Source organism: Podarcis tiliguerta, assembly GCF_965153285.1.
Source record: "Podarcis tiliguerta genome assembly, chromosome: 2".
NCBI lineage: Eukaryota > Metazoa > Chordata > Lepidosauria > Squamata > Lacertidae > Podarcis > Podarcis tiliguerta.
The window spans coordinates 39,882,717-39,906,190 of record NC_139535.1 but is presented as its reverse complement, the minus strand read 5'-3'; the positions used below and the strand labels follow the sequence as shown (position 1 = coordinate 39,906,190).

The 23,474-nt window shown below is 42.5% G+C and overlaps 1 protein-coding gene across 2 annotated transcripts in view; it reads right to left on the bottom strand.

Moving 5' to 3' along the window:
- Nucleotides 1-685: 685 nt before the first annotated feature.
- Nucleotides 686-23,474, bottom strand: part of ABTB1 (ankyrin repeat and BTB domain containing 1) — a 42,408-nt gene continuing 19,619 nt past the window's right edge. For both annotated transcript variants that reach the window (XM_083418599.1, XM_083418600.1), the window contains exons 8-12: nt 18,834-18,949; nt 13,706-13,804; nt 12,827-12,994; nt 6,440-6,640; nt 686-4,261 (exon numbers count right to left, since the gene is read on the bottom strand). In XM_083418599.1, coding sequence (XP_083274725.1) covers nt 4,055-4,261; nt 6,440-6,640; nt 12,827-12,994; nt 13,706-13,804; nt 18,834-18,949 — 791 coding nt within the window. In that variant the 3' untranslated portion in view covers nt 686-4,054. The remainder of the gene's footprint in view (nt 4,262-6,439; nt 6,641-12,826; nt 12,995-13,705; nt 13,805-18,833; nt 18,950-23,474) is intronic.

The following is a 23,474-nucleotide window of genomic DNA, read 5'->3' as shown; positions in this document are numbered from 1 at the left end:
TGTTCAGACCACCAGTGGCATGTGATCCCATATATTAGGCCTAAATGTTTTCACTGACAGGACCAGGTACAGTGGTACCTCTGGTTACGACTGGAATCCGTTCGTAACTGGAAACCGCTCGTAACCTGAGGCGCCATTAGCGAAAGTGTGCCTTCCACTGTGCGCGTGCCTCTGGCGTGTGATTTCTGCTCACACCAGAGCTTGTAACCCGTAGCGTGCGCAACCAGAAGCGTTCACAACCAGAGGTACCACTGTATTGTAAATCCCTCTGAGTCACTCACACCAACCTGTTTTCTTACTCCCACCCTGATTGCTACCATAAGCTGTGAGTCATGGGAGGAGAGTTTCATGAGGTACTAGAATTTTAGGAAGGAACTATGAAATTAGGCAATATAGGTAGTATGTTTACCTCAGGATCATTACTAGAAGCATGGAATTTAATGGTGTCAAGTCACCACTATTAAGCACCCAACTCTTTGCTTATAACGTGCACAACTTATTAATCTGAAGATGGTGCCAGGGTGGAAAAATATTTGTGTGGCATTTGACAGTTCCATCTCATCACAACCACAGCTACTGCCTGGGAGGGGGGGGGGAGAGCATGTAAGAAATCCTTTTAAGCACTCATTCATGTATGAATTCATGTAATTCATATAATGAATTAATGACACACAGCCAAACCAGATCTAATGAAATAAACTCTTTATTGCTGCACACATGCTTATATATTAAGCTTTTAAATATATTATTATTATATTGCCATTCTGAAAAGCTTTACATTCTCTTTATTTTTAACAAGTAGCAGAGGGCAGAACCAATGTAAACAAAGGAAACAATTTACATTTAAATTGTCTTGCCATATAACTACAACCAATAGCCAAGAGAAACAAGTTCAATAAATATTAGAAATCCATTAATTTCATTTTTTTAATTATTTAAATAGGCAATTTTTCACTTGTAAGTGTGGCTCCTAGTATCTGTTTCCTCTTGCAAAGGGCAAGAATCTAAATACTACCAGACAGTTAGTTGGGAGTGATAGGACAATTCACCAGGGAGCTGAACTCAGAAATGCAACTATAAAACTCATTCACACTGGCAATCCATTCTTAATTTCTCCAGCATATTTAGCAGTCTGGGCAAACCTTTGTTACTAGGCAAGAAAACAAAGGCCACCATGACACTCTTTCACTGGCTCTACAATTAAAAGAAAGAGTCAGAAGTCATTTCACCAGAAGCACCCAGGTGCCATGCTTCTTGACAATTAACTAATTATATTTCACATTTACTTTACCAGACACTTGAAAGAAGAAATACTAGTATGCCTTTTTTTAAAAAAAACTTTCTGTGCTTCTGGTTTGTTTTGCCCCAATAATTCAGTATTGGCATAAACTCTAAAAGGTTAAACCTCATTTGTTTGCTAAATTCAGCAGATAGCCAGCTGAGTCCTTTTTCATGATAACAGGAAGACTACGGAACAGAATTAAATCAGCAGCTCAATAATAAAGTTGTGCCCCTTTCAATATGATGCCCTTTTATTCTGTGAGGTGCTCTTCCAAGTTGTTGCCATAACACGATGGAGAGAAATTATGCCTAGCCAATCCAGGTCCCAAACACTCTAGCATCAAACTTAACTTCTGTGACTACTTTTGGTGAAAAGTAGGGAAAATAATACCTTGGCCAGGTTTTTTAGTTTGCTGCCTCTGCATTACAGAACTGTTCCACATGATTTTGAACAAGTACCATTCTTTTAGGAGATGTGCTTTCCTTGGCACAAGTCAGAAGTGTCAAATTCTACATCAAGTTAGTTTCATTTGTCAAATACTGCATGGACACTTACTGTAGATTTATGGTGGCTCAAAGGGAACTTGTTTAGAGAGTGGGATGGCTGTGTATTCCAAAGCAGAGACTGAAATAAGTCAGAGTTTAAGTGCCTCATTTAAGAGAGTCTGCATGGGAATAACATCACATAAATATGGATGATATATATGCCTTGAGATAGAGCCAAGAACACCAAAAACTCAGTCCTGCTAGGGACATGAACTACAGGTGTAGAATCTGGGACACCCCCACCCTACCATTTCCCATTCCATCACAAAACATTTAAAGGAAGATGAATCTCCAGTATGGCAGGCAGCAATTTCTGGTAAGCCCTGACTCTGCTTACATGGTTATATAATGTCATTATCTTGTTCCAAGTCAAGAAACCAGATAGGAAAATGGGAAAAGACCCAATGTAAGTTTCTCACTTCATCACACCCGTCAATGGAAAGTGAAAAAACAAGTTCTTGACCTCACTTTGATTGTGAATACTTATCAGTGGAAAGCTGAAGGCCCAGTATTACATCAGCCAGAGCAACTGCATCTACTAATGCAATTGTACTCATGCTTAATAGTATTTGTATATAAGAATAATCATCCTCACATTGCCAGGATAATCCAAAGTGGGCCTCCTTGTCATATTTATATTTATACAGCACATAATTCTTAAGGTTATGTGGTACAGAGCCACTGCATTATCTTAGCTAGGAAAGTTTCCATGTTAGGCAACACAGCCCTTTCCTGCGTTGTTCACATCCCCACCTCCTCCCAAAATGTTCTCCAATTGCCAAAGTCTCAAAGTAGCGCTTGCTAGGAAGATTTGAAGAGGAGTTTGTGTTAAAAAAAACCTACTAACTTGTGGCAGCCTTAAAGGACATGCCTTGGTTAGCTTTGTTACAAGCAGATGTTTGACTCCATTCAGTAGAGTTTAGTGATGGTGGGATGAGCACTATGCAAGCCCAGATTGTAGCTGCCTCCAACTCCTGCTATTTCTAAAGGGAGGGGCAGGGGGAGATGACACGCTACACACTCTTGAGCAGTAGTGAGACGCTGCTTTTCTTGTCTGTACACCAACATGCATGTACCAGAGTAATGTGATTCATAGACCCTAATTTCGCAATGTGTTGATCACGCTATTTGGATCTATGCCAATGTGAGGTCAAGTGCGTTGGCACTGGGCGGTCAGGGAGTGAAGATGGTTGCATGACAGTTCTACCCCACCCCACCCCATACCACTACCTGAATAGGGCAATAAGTTATGCTTCCGTGAGAAAGGAAGAAATGCTGCATGCCACACATACACTCACATACTCCAAACCAAGATTTGAAGACTTTGCGAACCACCTGAACTCAACTTCCAAGCCCAGCAATATCTACAAAATGTCACAACTATGCTTGAAGTGGAACAGACACATGACTAAAGTTCCTGCTAAACATCAGCGTTTGAGCATCCTCTACAAAAGTAACATGTAAAGAGTAGCTGTTTGCAAGTGTGTTTGCACTCGAGACAAAAGTCGAGCCATGCAATTTTGTGGAGTACTACTGCATTCCAGTAGGAACTGCAGAAATGGGGAATAAAAAACAAATGGGACACCTGAATTGAACAGGAGCTTGCTGAATAATAAGGCATCTGGGTTAGAAAGCCAAGGTTCTGCTCTGCCCCCACTGTGCAAATCTGGAAGATAAGGCTGCAGGATGAATAAACACAGCCATTTCTGCAAGGCAAGCAGCAGGCAAATGCAGATACCACTGCACAAGCACAACATTTCTGTAGCCCTGTAGAAGTAAAAGTGCCTATCTCCCTAATTATCCTGTAAAATATGGATCATGAAAGGCAGTCTGATTCATTCCTTAACCAGCGACTGCCTTGAATTTAATCTGTTTGCAGGAAGGTGTTGTGCCAATGTTCTTGCAGGCTGCACCAATTTTCACTAGGCATCGCTGGCCTGCAACATCTGGCAGCCTCACAATATGCCAATCAATACATTCATTAAATTTGGTTTGCAGATCACCCGTCAGCACTATCATGTACAAGCAGCAATGTTTTCAAATCTGAGCTGCTTCCGGGGACCAGGTTCTCAGGAGAAGAAAGGTAGATCAGTATGCAATTGTCAGAATGTTAAGTTAGAAACTGAAATTATGCATAAAAGGGGAAAGCAGCTACAAAACCCAGGGGGGCAAGGAGAGGGAACTCTGAGCTGATCTACTGTGAAGTCACACAGGGTGATGTCCCAGATTAGCATTCAAGTCCTATGCTGGCCAGAAGATTATCCAGAGCTTCCAGTTTCTGATTGGCTTCTTCAATTGCACTGTATGTTTGCACGTTGCTGGTTATGTGGAAACGGATGTCGTCAACAAGAGGGATTGAGTCTGTCTCCTGCCGTTCTTCGACTGCCTCAGCATTCTCCTTCACTGCCACAGCAAACTCCTCAAACTCCACTAGCTGGATTGGAAAGAGAAGTGGTGATGGAAATTGGCAGGCTGATAAGCACATTAGAGTCCTCAGCATAATGATGTCATTTAGAATTTTAAACAGCGGTAGTAGTACAGAAGAAATTCTGATTCAGTATGTACAATTATGCATCATATGGACATGAGTTACCCAAAAAATAAAATAAAAAAGATTCACACTGAAAGCATAATATTAAATTTCAGAATAGTGGGAAGAAGAATCACTCTATTGTAACACCACACAAAAGAGACCACCTTTTCCATAAGGAGGCCTAATTCAGCTCAATAGTTTGATGAAGACCTGGCAAGCAAGAAAAGCATCTCTTTCTTAAAAATGCAGACCTAGGTGTGGGATGCAACTTTGCCATTAAAAAATGGCAGCACAGCTATCTGAAACCTTAAAAAAAAACAAAAATATGTTTGCTACATAAAGGCTTTCTGTTTGGAAGCACCCATCCCTCTTGCTCCCTCCATCCCACCATTTACTGAACCATTTAACCTCAGAAACAAAAAGTTACCCAACACAAGGTCGCTCTAGAACTGGTGTTTTAGCCATTACATAAAAGGTAAAGGTAAAGGTACCCCTGCCCGTACGGGCCAGTCTTGCCAGACTCTAGGGTTGTGCGCTCATCTCACTCTAGAGGCCGGGAGCCAGCGCTGTCCGCAGACACTTCCGGGTCACGTGGCCAGCGTGACGAAGCTGCATCTGGAGAGGCAGTGCAGCACACGGAACGCCGTTTACCATTACATAGCACCCACTTAATCTAAGCAATCTTAGTCAACTTCTTCACTAGCTGTCCCAGCCCACTGACTTTGTGGGCACTGCTTACACATTTAACAAAGATTCCCATGCCCTGTAAAGCAGGAATAGGCGTTTGTAACAATTTTTCACAGAAGCAAAAAAGGCTGATGAAGTACGATACCCACCAAAGGCTACAGAAAGCATGGTTCCACAGGCCTGTGCCTCTATATTCCAATATAAATTCATCATCTAAAAAAATTATTGGTGGCCTATTGTACTAGCCCGACGAAGGTGCAGGAAAAACAGAATTCTTTAGAATTCTTAACAGCGGTGCATTAAATGGCAAGTCCTGATTTTTGTTTGGCTAACAAAGGGCTCCCCACTAAGAACCACTTCCTGCTTGTTTTCCCTGGGGAAAAATGGGAGAGGAACTTTTGTATAAGTGGATCTGTTAAGAAATCATTTTCTTCAATGTGCTTTCACAGTCAAGAAAGAATTTCACACCTTTCTCAAAGCCTGTTAAGAACAGTTGCAACTTGTGTGGGTGTGCGAATTAGAGCCATTAAAAAAAATAAAATCAGTGAATTGACCGGGCTCCCAAATGCCCAGCAGAGACAAGACTGTGAACCTGTGTTCATGGGGCTGTAGTATGGGACTGTCAATACTACAACTGGTCAAGCAGGAGAGGAGATGGAAAGAAGGCAGCACTCTTGCTCTTCTCCTGGGGCAAACATTGGCATAAATGCATGTTAGTACTGTCCAGTTAAAGCACAATTTCTGCACCAATTTAGTTGGGAGGTATTTCAAATAATCCTTGCCTAAGCATTTTTTGGGGAGACGGCATGATATAATATGGGATTAAAGTAGCAGGATGTATGTACTCTGCACATAAGTGAGGTCTGCATGTAGGAGTTAATGCTTAAGGTACAACCTGGTGGGGTTCTGGGACAAACTGATCTTTGTAACCAAGATTCAGTACAAGAAGATATGACTTGTACTATTAGGCCAATGCTCCTCCATGGAAGATTACAGTAAAGTAATAGACTCTTGAATCTGCCACAACTGATACAAATCAACAGAAAGTTTATATGTATGAGAACTTTCTCTAAAATACAAACTGTGCCACCGTATTTTAGGACTACTTAGGATAGTGAGCTCTTTTGTGTGTTACTTCTGCACCTGAAAATCCTCACATTTCAAATAAACTAACGAAGCAACTAGTTCAGGCAAGCAGATGATCCACAGTCCTCAAAATAAACATCCCTTGCTGTTCTACAGGCACTCTCTTCTACAGAGAACATGCCTTGTTTTTAAGAAATGTGGGCAACTATGCATACACCAGGCTTAAAAGGCCTTGAGAGAGATGAACGCTGGTTACTTGTTGGCTGCTGCATACAACCCATTCCTAGGGAAAGCTCCCCTCCTTACCTTCTCAATGATCTTTGCCATGTACTCCGTGCACTGGTCCTCCAGCCGGGTCAGCTGAAACAGCTTTGCGATCTTCCAGATGCTGACAACACTCTCCTCATCGAGAACCTGGGCCAAAGTCCTCCCACAAAGGCGCTTGAGACCAGGTAACAGGTACATGTCTGCGACGCAAAGCACTTCGTAGGCGTTATCAGGAGACAGCTGCCGTGACAAAAGGGCATCCATCAAAATGGGCTCGGTATCAAAACTAAAACCCTGTCCGTAAATCACATCTGACTGCAACAGTGACCCTCATTTATATGATTAAATGCAATTTTTTTATATTCTGCCCGAAGACTTGAAGTTCATAACTAGTTTTAAAGCCTAGGCACAAGCACAACCAAATCAAATACTCACACACAAGACTTAGCTTTGCCAGCTCAAACCCATACCAGGGAAAATATTTTACAACACCACTTCTGAAAAATGCTCAGGCCTGGATAAATCTTCAGTTGCAGGTCATTCACCAAGTGCAGTTCTGTCTGGATATGATATATCTCCTGACAATGCACAGAAGTCATCACTAAGATGCTCTACAATAGCCTTGGGTATCTAAATATTTATTATTTTCACAATAATTCATTTTGCTACACCTGCTTTTTTTAATGGATCTTTTCAGTAAGCACCCGTATAAATATAGGTTTTTAAATTATTATTATTATTATCATCATTTTGCGCCCCCTCACCTTGGCGCCCTGTGCAGGGGAACCACCTGCACTAAATCCAGTGCTGGGTCATCTTTATTAATTATTTCCATAAATGCCTATGTGTGCATTATGTTGGAATGTGTCATTCATAGAACTTTCGCTGAAGGAGTATTTTGTGAGCTGGATATAGTAGGAATCCATTACCACTCGGATCATTTCTGAAAGTTGTACATCATACCAACAAGAGTCTTTAGACATGCATGCTTCCAGCAGGATCATTTTTTAAAAGTGCTCTCATACTGGACCACTGCTTGTTTTGCTTAAAGATCAAATGCAAGTGACTTAAGAGACCTTGTTCGTATGCTTCACTAAGCCAGTTAACTATGGTTTAATGCCTGTAAGTTCCTATTTCACTCTTCTCCTGCTCCTGGACACACCATACTGGAAGCAACAAACCACAAGTCTCGGGCTTGTTGTTGTGTCAGTAGAACCCGAGCTCATGATTTGTTTGGAGGAAACATGTGGACACAGCCAGTGTGCTATGGTGCAATAGATAATACGCCTCTCTTCCATCCTCCATTAGCTCCTTGCCCCCTGCAGGCTGCTAAGCCCCATGCCATATACACCAATCACCCTCTTCCAAAAAATCTAAGCCCAGGAAATTTGTCTTAATATTCACTGCAAGTTCACTGCTATAATTTGAATTGCCTGGCTTTGACATTTCCTCCTCCCAGACACTTTAAGCCACTCATCCAAGCATTCCGAAACATAACACCAAGACAAATCTGACTTTGCCATTCCTCTTTGCCTCGTCAGTTCAAATCCTTGATGTTCATTTAATTGGGACCATGTATCAGTAACCTGAGATTCTTTCACTACAGGGGATTGGACTAGATGGCCCTCGGGGTCTCTTCCAGCTTACAATTCTATGATTGTAGAATGATTCTAGGAGTCCCATTGCAAGTAGTTTTGCTGCTGTTTGAAAGTGAAAGCAGCAGTGCTCCAGAGGATTCTCTGCAAAGATTTGCTGGACTTTAGTTACATAGAACTGAAGAAACTAAAATGAGACAAGGCATGTACTTTTGTAAGCCAAGAAAATCTTTTTAAAAAATATAACTGAAGAAACTAAACTAAATTCTTCTTCTTTGTAAAGAACACTATAGTAAACTGGCACAGCACAGTTCACTGGCCATTACAGCCAAGAGCCTTGCTATTTCCACTGCCATACGCAAATATGACAACTCATGATGTCAGTGCCAACCCAGAGCATTCTGCTGCCTGAAGAAAGCCTAAATAGCGCCCAACAACAACAACAACAACAACAATTTATTATTTATACCCCACCCATCTGGCTGGGTTCCCCCAGCCACCCTGGTTGGCTCTCAATCAAATATTAAAACACAATACAGCATTAAACATTAAAAACTTCCCAAAACAGTACTGCCTTCAGATGTCTTTTAAAAGTAGGATAGTTGCTAATTTTCTTGACACCTGGTGGAGGGCATTCCACAGGGCAGGCGCCACTACTGAGACAGCCCTCTGCCTTTCTTTCTGCATCCTTCAGACACCAAAGTATGGCTTCATCTCTTCTCTACCACTACCACCTATAGTGCGTTGCTTCACTCTGCTTCAAAGCAGAGCCAGCCCCAATTGCTGTAGGTATTATGAAGTCTGGTGTTAACAAGCTAAACATTGTCCTGGGCTCAGAGGGGAAGATCTCCCTATTCTTTTCTTCGAAAAAGTGTTGGGATAAAATCCTGAATGTCTGATATGCAAGTCTATTGCTTTTGCCCGTTTCACTGTTATTCCAAGGATGAAGAATTTGCACTGTTCAGTTCCCTCCTCAGTCACTGCATTTTGAAACTTCTTCACATGGCAAACATTTACCAGAGATGTGTCTTTTTTAAAAACAGAAAGAAATGATTTAGGAGGAGGACTAAAACCAAAGTCAGCAGGAAGTGAACCTAAGGAGAGTACAGATGTACAGGCCACATTTTAGCACTGTAACTTGTGTACCTTTTTAAAAAGAATTGTTTCAAGGTGGCCAACCATGAAATAAAAACAGCAACAGATGGCACAAAATGAAGAGCCACTGAAAACAAAGACACATGCCGGGGGAAGCAGATAGCATAAAAAGGCAAGGCAGGTGTCATTCAAAGCCTAACAAAGCAAGAAAGTCTTCATCTAGTGCTTAAGAGATAATAGCAAAAAGTGCCAGAAACAAATCAGGGAGTAATTCTAGAATGTGTGTGTCAACCCTGACAAAGCAATCTCTCTCCAACCACCTAATCTCAGAAGGCAGGGAGCAGCCAGGAAAGGGTCTCAGACAGGCAAGGAAATTCACTGCTGGGTGAGAATGTTGCTTCAGACACCCCAGTCCCAGGTTGTGCTGAACTTTATAGGTAAAAATGTGCCCAGTAACCAAAGAGGAGGCAATACAGCTCTTTTGGCAGTGGCATAAAATGCTCATGAATTAATTTTATAATAAATGATTTTAGAGTGTTGTTTGTGTTGTACTTTTGTACTGTTTTATTGTTGTTAGCTGCCCTGAGCCCGGCTTCGGCTGGGGAGGGCGGGATATAAATAAATATTATTATTATTATTATTATTATTATTATTATTATTATTATTATTATTATTATGACACCCTGCCCCTGGTTATTACTATTTACACTTCTATCATACCCCTTTTACAAGGAGCAGATGCAACACCGGTCACCAGTTTTTAAACCAGCAGAAGTTTCTGGACATTTTTGGAGGGCATTCCCATGAACACCAGCCTGGGCATTACTGTGGGAAAATATAGAAACAAAAAAAGATCCCACTTCAAAGTGGAGTAGGTATATAGGGAGACAGATTCATACCTCTGAGCGGTGAATCTACAGTAGTGAATACATGAGACAGTCTGGTCTGGATGGGTTTGCATGTCCCTGGAAGGAGCAATTCTGTACTTTGGGTCTACACCTGGGTCACCTAGAGGTCCAGGTGGCCTCGGTGGCCAGGGGTGTTGGTTTGCCAGCTGTTTTTGACTGGTTTGCCAGCTACAGCCAACTTTGCAACAGAGATGTTGGCCACTGTACCAACATCTGGTAACTTCCAGACTGGATTATTGCACTCTAAAAGCAGCTGCCCTTGAAGACCACTTGGAAACTTCAGCTAGCCCAAGTGCAACAGCCACATTACTGGCTGGGGTCACATTTGGAACTTGTAGAACCCTGTCTTAAAACAGCTGCATTAGATGCCACTTCATTTCCAAGCCCAAGTCAAGGAGCTCATTTCAGTGTTTAAAGCCCCAAACATCTTAGGCCCCAAATATTGGAAATGTCACCTCCTTTCCTACAAACTCTATTGGGCCCTCTTGGTTGTCCCACTGCCTTCTGAAGTTCAGCAGGGCTGGGGAACTGGAGAGGGCATTCCCTGTGTCAGCCCCTAAGTTGTGGAATACCCTCCTGACAGTGGTGTTTCTGGTGCCCTCACTATGCAGTTTTCATCATATGCTGATGAAGATGCATCTCTGACCTTTGACACTTGATATATGTATTTGCAAGACCCATCCCATTTGCTTTAAACTGTTTTTAGTATTTCATTTTAAACTGTTGTGACCTGCCCTGGGACGTTATGGTGAAGGGGAAGTCATTAATAAAAATAACATCTGAAATGCAAAGAAGTTCAGTAGTAATCCATAGCCAATTTCTCAAGAACAGGAATGCTTGTGCTATGGATCATGATTTTTAAAAGAAACTTCCCTAGCCTTAAAGCAAGGGATGGGTGTGTGTGTGTGTGTGTGTGTGTGTGTGTCAAGAAGAAGATAATTGTTTCAAGAGTTCTTTAGCTTGAAAGAAAACAAGGACAGATGGCTTGGTTGGCAGCTTTGCTTCTTGCCCTGCAGGACGACAGATCACGGGGGGAAAAGAGATTCATGGTCTCAGAGAGTATTCTGGGGAGCAAAGTGTGCTCTCACTACATTCTACCCTTTAGCATCTCACTTCCCTACAGTGTGAAATGCTTTCCAGATGCAATGAGATTTAGGGGTAAGAGTCTGACAACAACTAGCTGAAGATGGCTCTCAGTCTCTCCCCGCACAACATGTAAGTATTCTAAGGCAGGAGTGGGGAACCTATAGCCTTCAGTCACCCTCCCAAAAATCCCAGCCAGCATAACCAATGGGGTCCAGCAACATCTGGTCCCCCAGCCCTGCTCTCTAAAGGAGCAGCACACAAAACAAGGCAAATGGCAGCTCCGAGAGAGCCAGCCAATGTATAATTCCATTGGAGGAGAGGGGAAGCGGCAGCTATTTTTCAGTTCTGAAAGTGCTCTTGCTTTCCAGTTTGCTGCGTTTCTGAGCTCAGAGCAGTGAGCTGGAGCTTGCTCACTGCATGACAGGGATTCAATTTCCTTGGGAATGAGATTACCACCTCCCACTTCACCTGTCAGTCCTGTAGCTGACGGGAGACTGCAGCCAAAATGCATATGCACTTCTCAGGATATTAACGAGACATTTGACAAGCCTTTCTTTCAGTGATGGCTTCATCCCCCAAACCGTTGTTGCTGAGTGTTGCTGCTGCCGTGTTCCTTTTCCCACAGATTCGCCACTCGCTTGCTTAGACAGCACCACAACAGGCTGCTGATGTTGACAGTGGCAACACTTTTGCTCCACAGTGACCAAAAGCTCTGCGTCAACTTTTGGTCGACAGGCAAATGCCTGCAACCATTTTGACAGCATGGACACCACCCTGAAGTTTTGCATCTCCTACATTTGCAGACCCTCTGGTTACTCAAAACACAACACACGATCAACAATTCCTTAAGCATCCTATGCCAAGTCCTGTGCAACAAGTGCAGGATTCAATCTAGATTAGGACTTCTGGGAAAAGTGCAACCACGCCTTTTGTTCTGAATGAGACAAGCAGCAGTACAAACAGGAGAAAACAGTGCATCTCTAGCCAGTTCACTGTGTATTGGCACTGCCCCCTAGTGGCAGACTGACCACCCTATGTATTCTAGTGCTGTCACAGAATTCCTCACATGAGTGAGTACTCCCAGTTGGCATCAGAAAAAATGGACCACATGGGGGCAAGAAAGCAGTCAGTCTGAGAGACATGTTGACTTAGAGGATATATTTTTATCCATGGTGGTTGTTTCTTGTCATTTATGGATGGCTGCACTGCAGTCTTGTAAATAATGTTCACGTCTAACCTCAAATAAAATTCAAGCATTTTGGGGGGAAGGACGTAAGACCCACTAGAAAAGGCAAGAAAATGGGGAAAATGTTTATTGAGCCAGCAAGGGACTGCTGCATGGCTTTTTATGGTGATGTATTAATATGCAGTGAAAGATAAGCGAAAGATCCAGGGTAAGCTGAATAGCTGTTGGCTAGAGCACGGTGCTGATAACACCATGGTTGCAGGTTCTACATAAGGGACAGCTGCATTTTCCTGCATTGCAGGGGGTTGGACTAGATGATCCTCAGGGTCCCTTTCCAACTCTATGATTCTATGATTTCACAGGAAAAGATAGGGTTCTTTTATCCCATGGTTGGGACATTTGCAAGTTAACAGGCCTCATTAAATAAGCTTAATACTCTGTTCCCACCACACAGTGGCAATTCTGGCACTTTTCTCCCAGGACCACAGCAGTCCTTGCTAGAACAAACGTTCCAGAAATGGGCTGTGCTCAGAAAGGGTGAAAATTGAAAACTCACCTCTGTGTCATCACTGTAGATGTAATAGAGGACCCTGATGAAGATTTCCTCTGAAATGTTATGGAGGGTAACTACAGGGATGCTAGGTTGGGTCTGTAGCTCCTCGCTTTCAGAGAAGTGATCCTCTAGGAGTGCTTTGAAATAGTCACTGCGGCCACAGAAAAATGCCTGCAAGGAGAGAAGAAAGCAGGAATCTCCCTGGCTCAGCATTGCCCTGCACACCAGGAGAGCAACCAGATATGAATGATTTCTATTGACCCTCCTAGCTTTCTAAGGTTTATTTATTACATTTACATCCTGCCCTACCTCCCAAGGGAGTCCAAGGCAGCTCACCTATCAGTGATATAATACAGCTTAGGAAACCCACACATTTAAAGAACGTAGAAACATACAGGCAATTCTCAACTTATGCGGCTACACATGTGCTCAGACTGCTGGCCTCAGCATAGCAGGTACTGGCAGTTCACACTAGCTCATTTAGTAGACCTGGGAACATGAAAAAGCATGCGGTGAGCTTCTCATTTTCAGGTGGAAGCTCTATAATTGTCGTCTTCAGTGTCACATAGCTCTGCAGCCATGAGGCTGAGAAAAGCAGTCAGGCAGAAACATTTAATACCAATCACCTCCAAGAGATAGTGGGATAGTTTGTACCAAGGACTAAGTCCCACAAAACTCAGTGTGACTTACTTCTGAGAAGGCAGGCATAGGATTCTGTTGTGTAGTAGACAATCAGCATGCTCATGAATTGAAGTGAGGACTTCCTTAGAATCCCTGCTCCCCCTGCTCCCGCAACGTAGTTTTACAAATTTGGTATGTGCCAAATTGGAAGATGCAAGTGAAAAAGCTGCCCTAGTAAATTAAGTCAATATGAATACATACCTTGTGACACAAGAAATTGTATTCTGCCACCCGGAAACAAACGTCAGGACAGCTGCTAAAGTTGTCAGTGCTGTCAAAAGGCAACTCTCCAAAACCTACCTGTACATATAGAAACGGGGGGGGGGGGATTGTTATGACACCTTCTGTATTAGAACCCCTTTTAAAATAAATACCTATCACTAGGCAGAAACATTCCTCTATACTTAAGCAATAAATCCTAAAGTATTCTCACAAGGCATTAACCAAGCTTTGTAAGACTGAGGGTGCATTCAGACATTCACCTCTACTTTTTAAAAAAGTTTTTAATTTCATTTCAGTGAATCTAGCAAATAAAGCCATCAGTAATAACAACTTCAAAACATGAGAGCTGCAGAGCAGGATGTAAACAATAATTTGGGTAAGAAGTTTACAATATCCAAATCTCTCTTAAATCTGCAGAACTTTAGTTTTGCCAACCTGCATCCTGATTCCAGGATTTATTACATTAAGAGATAAAGTAAAGGGCATAAAAATTAACACATGACAATTCCTTAAGTAGTAAATTAAACACATGTATACCTATTTTCCTAATAGGTAGCGCTATAATAACTATAGATCGGGGATTGGGGAGAGGATAGATGGCTTTGGGATTTCAGTGTATAATTTGACCGCCATGGTGTTTTGCTATTGATGGGGTTTGAAAAACAAATCAGGCTAACATAGTAAAATGCAGAGGACTGAGATTACAAAGATTTGTTTTTAAAGAATAGCAAGTGAACTGTAGGACACGGATATTTACATTTAGTCTTAGGAGATTATCGATCCTTCCCAAATATTACTGATATACACAGCTGCTGTCAGTTATTCACTGAACAAAATGTGTGGGACAAACAGCAGCTTTGTCTTCTTGTTCCTGTTGTTTTATACAGTGAAGATTAACACACAAACCAAAACACAACATATTTAATGACTAATCTTGAGGAAACGTGATAATCTGGGTATGTACCAAAAGCTCCTGAAAGAAAGCTGGGCGGGTAAATATGCCAAATTTCGATATTTGATATTTCAGCCAAGAGTGGAAAAACTTCTTTTTTCATATAAAGTGCTAAAAACAACTATAATCCTGAAACAGGGAGTATTATACCCGATGTTGTTGTGTTGTTTTTTTTAGGGAAAAAACATTACAGGAGGGAAGGTGCACATGCACAAGGACTGCCTCCAGTGTGGTATAGTGGTTAAGAGCGGTAGTCTCGTAATCTGGGGAACCGGGTTCGCATCTCCGCTTCTCCACATGCAGCTGCTGGGTGACCTTGGACCAGTCACACTTCTCTGAAGTCTCTCAGCCCCACTCACCTCACAGAGTGTTTGTTGTGGGGGAGGAAGGGAAAGGAGAATGTTAGCTGCTTTGAGACTCCTTTGGGTAGTGATAAAGCGGGATATCAAATCCAAACTCCTCCTCTTCTTCTTCTTCTTCTTCTTCTTCTTCTCTATATGAACTGACAGAGACCCTGCAATCATCATCTGAGGTCCTTCTTCATGGGCCCCTCCGCGAGTGGTCCAGAGGGTGGCAATGTGAGAACAAGACTTTTCTGTGGTGGCTCTCCGCTTGTGGGGTGCTCTCCTAGGGAGGCTCGCCTGGAGCCTTCATTATGCATCTCTAGGTGCCAGGAGAAATTGTTTGTTTGTGTGTGGGTGGGGGGGTTATTGGTTTGTTTTGTTTTTGTTTTTTTATTCTGTAGTTTGTGTTCTCATTTTGTATTTTTATGTTGTCGACCACCCTGTAGCCTTCGGGTGAAGGGTGATATATAAATTTAGTAAATAGTAATGATGTGTTACCAATTTTTTGACCACATTGAGCATGAGGGTGCAGGAACCTATGTTCCTTTTCTTACCCCCTCGCTTATGGAGCCCAAATTCCACCAGTAGCTCTTAACCATAATTAACCGTCACATCATTAACCAAAATTTTGTTAAGTGACATTAACCATAGTTAAGGCTCACCAGGGTTCTCCATGATCCAGGGTCTAAAGCCAGTTTCAAACCACACTTCAGCTTTTGGGCAGGTGGCAGGGAAGAGAAGAGAAGAGGGGAATTTGAGTTCCGAAAGGGAGAGGGTAGGTGAAGGGAACCAATGATTCTGCAGTGCAGTCCCAATTTGCAACATGGGTGGCGCTGTGGGTTAAACCACAGAGCCTAGGACTTGCCGATCAGAAGGTCGGTGGTTTGAATTCCCACGACGGGGTGAGCTCCCGTTGCTCGGTCCCTGCTCCTGCCAACCTAGCAGTTCGAAAGCACCTCAAAGTGCAAGTAGATAAATAGGTACCGCTCCGGCGGGAAGGTATACGGCATTTCCGTGCACTGCTCTGGTTTGCCAGAAGCGGCTTAGTCATGCTGGCCACATGACCCGGAAGCTGTACGCCAGCTCCCTCGGCCAATAAAGCGAGATGAGCACCGCAACCCCAGAGTTGGTCACGACTGGACCTAATGGTCAGGGGTCCCTTTACCTTTACCTTTACATGTATAGTTGTCCTGAAACCAGGAAGATAAAACAAAACTGTCCAAGGCGACAGGAATGAAAATATGTTTTAGAACAAGCAGTGAAATGGGCAGGTTTGCTTCACTATATACTTCTGAGGTGAGAGCCAGAAAAAAATAGGGACAATTTTTTCCTATGCTTGGCATTTTCCACTCCCTACCAGCAAATTTTTGGAGAGGGTAGAGAAGATTCCCTCCATTTATGGCCAGTGGCAGCAGCACAGTGGTAACTTTGCATGTGCCAAAGAGACAACCCAGTAGAAGAGAGCTCCCTTTTCTCAGTGTGAATTTACCGCATGGAATTGTCTTAAGCACAGGAAAGCAGGAGGTTTTAATAAACTGTTCAGATTTATATGCACAGGAACTGCTTAAAATTAGGGCTATATTTTATTAGTTTACTTTAGTTACAAATTCAATAAAAGGGCCAAAACAAATAAAAAATTGAAAAAGGGTTCTACATATAATTCACACATATGCGCACAGAAAACCTGAGAATTAAGACACTGCTCAGTGCAGTCCACATGCAGTCACAGGGTATCTGCTCATGGGCTTCACCGCAGTTGCAAATGGACATGCTTCAATTATCTGCCACAAATCTAAAACAGAAATCAGGCATCTTCCCCATGAGCACTGGACTGAACTCAGTCTACATTTGGGTGTCCAAAATTTTCCCTGTGGGTCATTATGAAATTCGAGAATGTGCAATAGAAAGCCTAAGCACAAGAGCACTTCCTGCATCCATGATCTGCACCATGTTGCAATGGGCAAAGTGCCAAGCCATAAAAAAGGAACCATGTTGCACCAGGGAACAATAAGGCGGGACAATCTGGCACTCAGAATCCAAAATATCCAGGAATCACACCAAAGCAAGTAGAACCAGAAGATCAAGATACATGCAGCACACTCTTATCTCCCTCACCTCACTGTTTTCATATCATTAAGAGGCCAGAAACAATTTCCCATGAAAATAAGACCTTTTGATCAAAAGTTGAGGACTTCTACAATAAAATGATCTGGGCAGTGCTATTAATTAATGCCCAGCTTATATGTCACCACATTTCATGTTCCGGTCATAAGCGCTCCTGAAAGTTGAGACAGTCAGGATAGTTTAGCCACACTCTTACAGAAGACCAACAATGGAACAGGCCTCATCTAGAGTATTCCTTCATGGAGAGAGACCACAGTATGTTGGACTCCCAAAGAAGAGCAAAGAAGACAAATGGCTGCTTCAGGAACAAACAAGGCATGGCATTTGCCACTTCCCTTTCACACTACCAAATATAGGAGAATAACAGGCTGTAAGAGAATGGAATAGCCCAGACATAGCAAGGCAGACCATCCCGGTCTTTTATTTTTTTAATTGGGGGAACCTCTCTCACACACTTTCAGTCATGTACCAAAAGTACAGAGGAGCATGGAAGCTCCCATTCAGATATTCCGCGCAGCTATCTCCTCTTTCGCACAGCAACGTGGATGCCTGAGAGGGAGCAGAAAGGAGTAGATGTAAGGGAATCCAGCAAGATGATGGACTCAAGGGCATCCTGATCAAATTTGCAGATGACACCAAACTGGGAGGGGTGGCTAACACCCCAGAAGACAGGATCACACTTCAAAAACGACCTTGACAGATTAGAGAACTGGGCCAAAACAAACAAGATGAATTTTAACAGGGAGAAATGTAAAATATTGCACTTGGGCAAAAAAAATGAGAGGCACAAATACAAGATGGGTGACACCTGGCTTGAGAGCAGTACATGTGAAAAGGATCTAGGAGTCTTGGTTGACCACAAACTTAACATGAGCCAACAGTGTGACGCGGCAGCTAAAAAAGCCAATGCAATTCTGGGCTGCATCAATAGGAGTATAGCATCTAGATCAAGGGAAGTTATAGTGCCACTGTATTCTGCTCTGGTCAGACCTCACCTGGAGTACTGTGTCCAGTTCTGGGCACCACAGTTCAAGAAGGACACTGACAAACTAGAACGTGTACAGAGGAGGGCAACCAAAATGGTCAAAGGCCTGGAAACAATGCCTTATGAGGATCGGCTAAGGGAGCTGGGCATGTTTAGCCTGGAGAAGAGGAGGTTAAGGGGAGATATGATAGCCATGTTCAAATATATAAAAGGATGTCACATAGAGGAGGGAGAAAGGTTGTTTTCTGCTGCTCCAGAGAAGCGGACACGGAGCAATGGATCCAAACTACAAGAAAGAAGATTCCACCTAAACATTAGGAAGAACTTCCTGACAGTAAGAGCTGTTCGACAGTGGAATTTGCTGCCAAGGAGTGTGGTGGAGTCTCCTTCTTTGGAGGTCTTTAAGCAGAGGCTTGACAACCATATGTCAGGAGTGCTCTGATGGTGTTTCCTGCTTGGCAGGGGGTTGGACTCGATGACCCTTGTGGTCTCTTCCAACTCTATGATTCTATGATTCTATGATTCTAAGATTGGTGCCCTGATACCATGGAAGCAGGAGCTGTCAAAGTTCAACACTAGCGGAGTGGCTGCTGCACAGCCTAAAGAGAGCAAACCAGAACAAATTGCAGAAGTGCAGGACTCCTGAGGGCTTAAATAGCAGGACCCTGCAAGAAGAGGGAGGGAAAAACATGTACTTCCTACCCTGAGTTCGGCTGGCAGGGCGCAGTCTGCTAGCAGAGCCAGGTCTTCCTGGAGCCGCGAGTTACCTGGGGGCTCAATCGTCAGCACCTTCACACAGGTCCCTGGCTTGGAAGAAACTGGAAGAGGCAAAACAAAAAAATCCAAAGTATAGAATCCTGAAGACTATATGGACATCCTCTTGGGAATGTGATGGATAAAGTTATCTGGGGATGTTTTTAAAATTCAAGGATGGCCCACACCCCTTATATGCAAATGTTAGGCAAATAAATGAAGCATTTAAAAAAAAATTATGGAAGAGACTGCTAAGCATTATGTTTTCCTCCTTCTTTGAAAAGCTCCGGCTACAGAAAAACAGGTAGAATTTTCCCACACAAAACTCATGCTCATGACAGCTTCTGTTACTGCTTTCACAGAGCAGTAGGCCTTCCTTTGTAAGAGATTTGCATGTATTTTGAGATTTAGATTTATGACTACATGGCTGGGGGGAGGGGAGGGGGGAATAATGCCTACTAGTTGGCCAAAAAGGCATCTTGAGAGCCAAAGGGAAGTTCTTATTTCTTCCCCACAAGACCAGAGTGTATGCACATGCTCTGCCGAATTAGTATCTGTGATCAGGCACCAATGCACACACCACCAATACCACAGATAAGATGGGGGGAGGGGGAGTTTATCAGTGCCCAACAACAACTAGCGATTCAACTGAACATGTGCATTTTAAAAATGGCAACTTCTATTGATATCACCCATCACCCATTCATACATTAAACAGATTACATGTGGTAGGCAGACAAACAAGAACAGTTTTCTTCAGCAGCATTCACATCCCATGAAGATGATGGTATTAAATTACGCATCTTGATATGGTTAATGAATATGAAACTGCTTCCAGATCAGGAGTGGGAGAGCCAATGGGTGCCCTCCAGATGTTGCTGGACTCCAGCTCCCATCAGCCCAACCAGCATGTCAAATAGTCAGGGATTATGGGAGCTGAAGTCCAACAATGCCTGGAAGCCCTCAGGTTCCTTGCATCCCTGTTCTACCCCTCTTTAGGGGTGTTAATGGACATGTGAAAATGGTTTCAGAGAAAAACACTAACCCATCTGACCTGGTAATTGCCATGCAACCACTTAGTCATTTCTGGAACTAGCCTTTAAACAGAACTCCTCTATCCACCCTAGGGATCCAACATCTACAGGGAGCAGAGAGAAATCGGGCAGCTTATCATCATTTAGCATGATTCTTTGGGAAGGACACTGTTCGCTCCCAATCTCTCTCCTACATGCTAAAACCACATTGATGTGTACTGGTTAAACATGCAAGTTGTAAAAACTCTGGCTACAATTTTACGTCAGCCCTCACTATGGGGGCCTTGAGAAAGCCACTGCCTTCAGCTCTGTAGTGCGGTGGCTCACACTGACCCACTTTTCGGGGTTGTTCCAAGGATTGCAGAAGGAATGTAAAACAGAGTGCTCTAAATTCTCAAAAAGGCTATATAAATGCCAAGTAGGATTACTACTATAGTGAGCTTCTCTTCAAAAAGAGGAAAAAATACTTGAACACCCTCCTAGCATAAGGACAACAAATAATAATAATAATAAAGTCAAGTGGTGCTGCTCGTTCCCAAACTCTGGGTGGCTTAGGGTTGCCTTCATAAATGCTGAGGGGATCAAATACTCTTAGGAAATAAAGGATTGCTTTACTGTATGAGCACCAAGCCACTCCACTGCACTGCATGAAAACAAGCTGGCACTTGATGTTATGGTCCAAAGGGGTGGGGGAGGAAATACACCACAAAAACAATGTCGGGAGAGATCAGAACAGAGCTTGTACCTGCCCTGGCAATTAACTGAATCTCCTAAAGGAAGCCTGTCTCACAAATATGGAAATAATGGCCCAATTTGCACACAACACTAAAGCATGGTTCAGCATAAAATCCAAGAGCAGGAAGGATCTATTGGGACGCTTAGACATTCCCCTCCCCTTGCCTTGAGCTACCATGCTCACTTTTCCTGCATGGTTTGGAGAATGAGTTCATCAGAATTTAGTTTCCCTTTCTAGGGAACCTGACTTGGCAATATGAACGAATGAGAAACAATGGTTTAAAACAAGCCAACTTCAAACCATACAGTTAATGAAACTGGCTTGCTTAAACTAACCAGAATTTGCTTTAACCCATAATTTTGCTGTTATGTATGAACTGGAAACTATGGTATAACACAACTGTAGTTTCATAAACCATGGTTTGAAGCTGGCTTGTTCAAAGACTAACCATAGCTTGTTTTAAAGAACAATCTCTAGCTCATAAAAGCAAGCCATGTTTTGTGGAAAGTGAAACTAAGTTCTGCTTAAATCCATCTCTCTGCTATGAGAGAGGGAAGGGAGCATGCAAGTATGAGGCTCCTGGCTGCTTTTTCCTTGTTGTTCATATTAACACAGCCATCATCTGTGTCCATCATCTATGAACATTTCGTTGTTCTTATTACATAGCCATTTCAAGAATTAAAGTAAGGGAATAGATCAATAACTGTTGATGAAAAAGTGGTCATTTAGTGCATGTCTGGGCACTTGTTGGCATGTACACATATATAGTTCCTTACTGTAAGTACTACCTACATGTTATGAGTCTCCAAAGCCTTGCTGTATGAAGAAGGAGCACCTGAATAGCTTGGTACAGTAAAACAAGCTGCTGTGATCAATACTAAATCATTAACAAGTAGTATGTATTTATGATGCCATATTGATTTCAGCTTGTGATTATTACACAGTGTTATTTGTCTCCTCCTCCTACACCCAGCTCACGTGGTCTTTATTTTAGGGAATGTTATTTATATCTTTTGTTAATACAGAGAACCTGTTTATAATAATATGAACAAAACTGCTATTTCAGCACCTTTGGTATTAAGTGGTTTATCGTGGAAAGAGGTTTTGTAACCAAGAGCTGAAAGCTCATGCCATGATAAACTAGTTAGCAATATACCAAAAGTCTTCATTGGTTTATACTTGGGAGTTCAGCAAGAAAAGGAAGTTATTCCTGAGCTGGCTAAGTTAACTCTGCATCGGAACAAGAGGTGGTACGACAAGCGTGACTCAATGGATTTAGAACTTGTCTCCAAATCTCAGGTGACTCACATTGCCATAATAAATTGCCGCTCTTGACATTTTACAGATTACACAGGGATGTCATCTTACCACAACAATGAGAGGTGGGTGAAAGAAGACTGCCACATTACAATATCTTTCTTCCCAACCCTCCTGCCCCAAATTAACGAGTTGTATATGCCTCAGAATTGTGATTCTAAACAGGCAATATAATGCCTTTCAACAGATACACCATTACTGTCAGCAGATAGTGAAATTATACCTTTTGCCACTTGAAACTTTGCTCCAACATATGAAGGTGGTGGGTAGGAGGAAAGACTGTTTCTTTCTCACTCTTTCCTTCACATGAGAGACTACCAACTTCTCAACAGGAATCTCAGGAAATGACAATTCCCTGCCCTTCCTTTTGTTAATTGTGAGGAGCTACATCAGGGTTACGTTATGGTAGAAGACAGAAGAGGAAGGGAGATAGATTAGATCTGCTGGCACAGAGTCACTAGATCAGGCATAGGCAAACTCAACCCTCCAGATGTTTTGGGACTCCAACTCCCATCATCCCTGACCACTGATCCTGTTAGCTAGGGATGATGGGAGTTGTAGTCCCAAAACATCTGGAGGGCCGAGTTTGCCTATGCCTCCACTAGATCATATTGTACTGAACACTTAATCTCTACAGAAAGCTTCCTTCAGTCCTCAATAAAGTCTCAATAACCCCAACCAACCTATTGTTTTGAAACTTATAAACACATGTAAATGAATATTTTCAACTAGAAACAGAGAGGAAAAACCCTGGTGCAGATGATTCTATGATGTGTCTGGATGAGCATTAAAAATTGGAAAGCAGCTGAGGAGTGTGGACACTCAAGCAACATGTGTTTAATGGTAAAACACATACCGTACTGGGATCATTTTTATTTAGCAAATACTGTCAAGTATGACCCCATGTCCACTTCTAAACTAAGTCTAAACTGAGTAAACTGCCTGAAGTTCTTGGGGAATACATCAGACCATTAATTAACTTAATTTTGCAAAAATGGGTGTATTCACTGGAAGGAAAAATCAAGGAGCTCAAGTTTCTTTAGGATGTTAATCCCCATTAAAAGAAGCACTGGAGAAAGCACATCACACAGATTGATTGATTGATTGATTGATTGATTGACTGAGGTTTCCCTTAAGAAGTTGTGTCTAGTTCAAATGAGGACAGCATAAACTCAGGCAAAACAAGTGGAAGTTGATGAAGCACGGAAAAGAGAATTTGCAGATTATAAAAGTGTTAAGACATATTTTTAAATAGGAGCAGAAAATCTAGGGAGACGGTTGGGCAACTAGATGACAGAAGAGTGAAAGGATCGCTAGGAGGAGCATAGGGAAATTTCAAAGAAGCTGCATGAATTTTTCACTGTAAAAGATATTGGACAGATACCCACACAAGGACTTATTGCTGCCATGCAACACTAGAACTCAAGGTCACCCAATGAATTCAGGACAGAAAAAGGAAAACAAGGAATTGTTTATGGAATTCACTGTCACAGGATGTAGTGA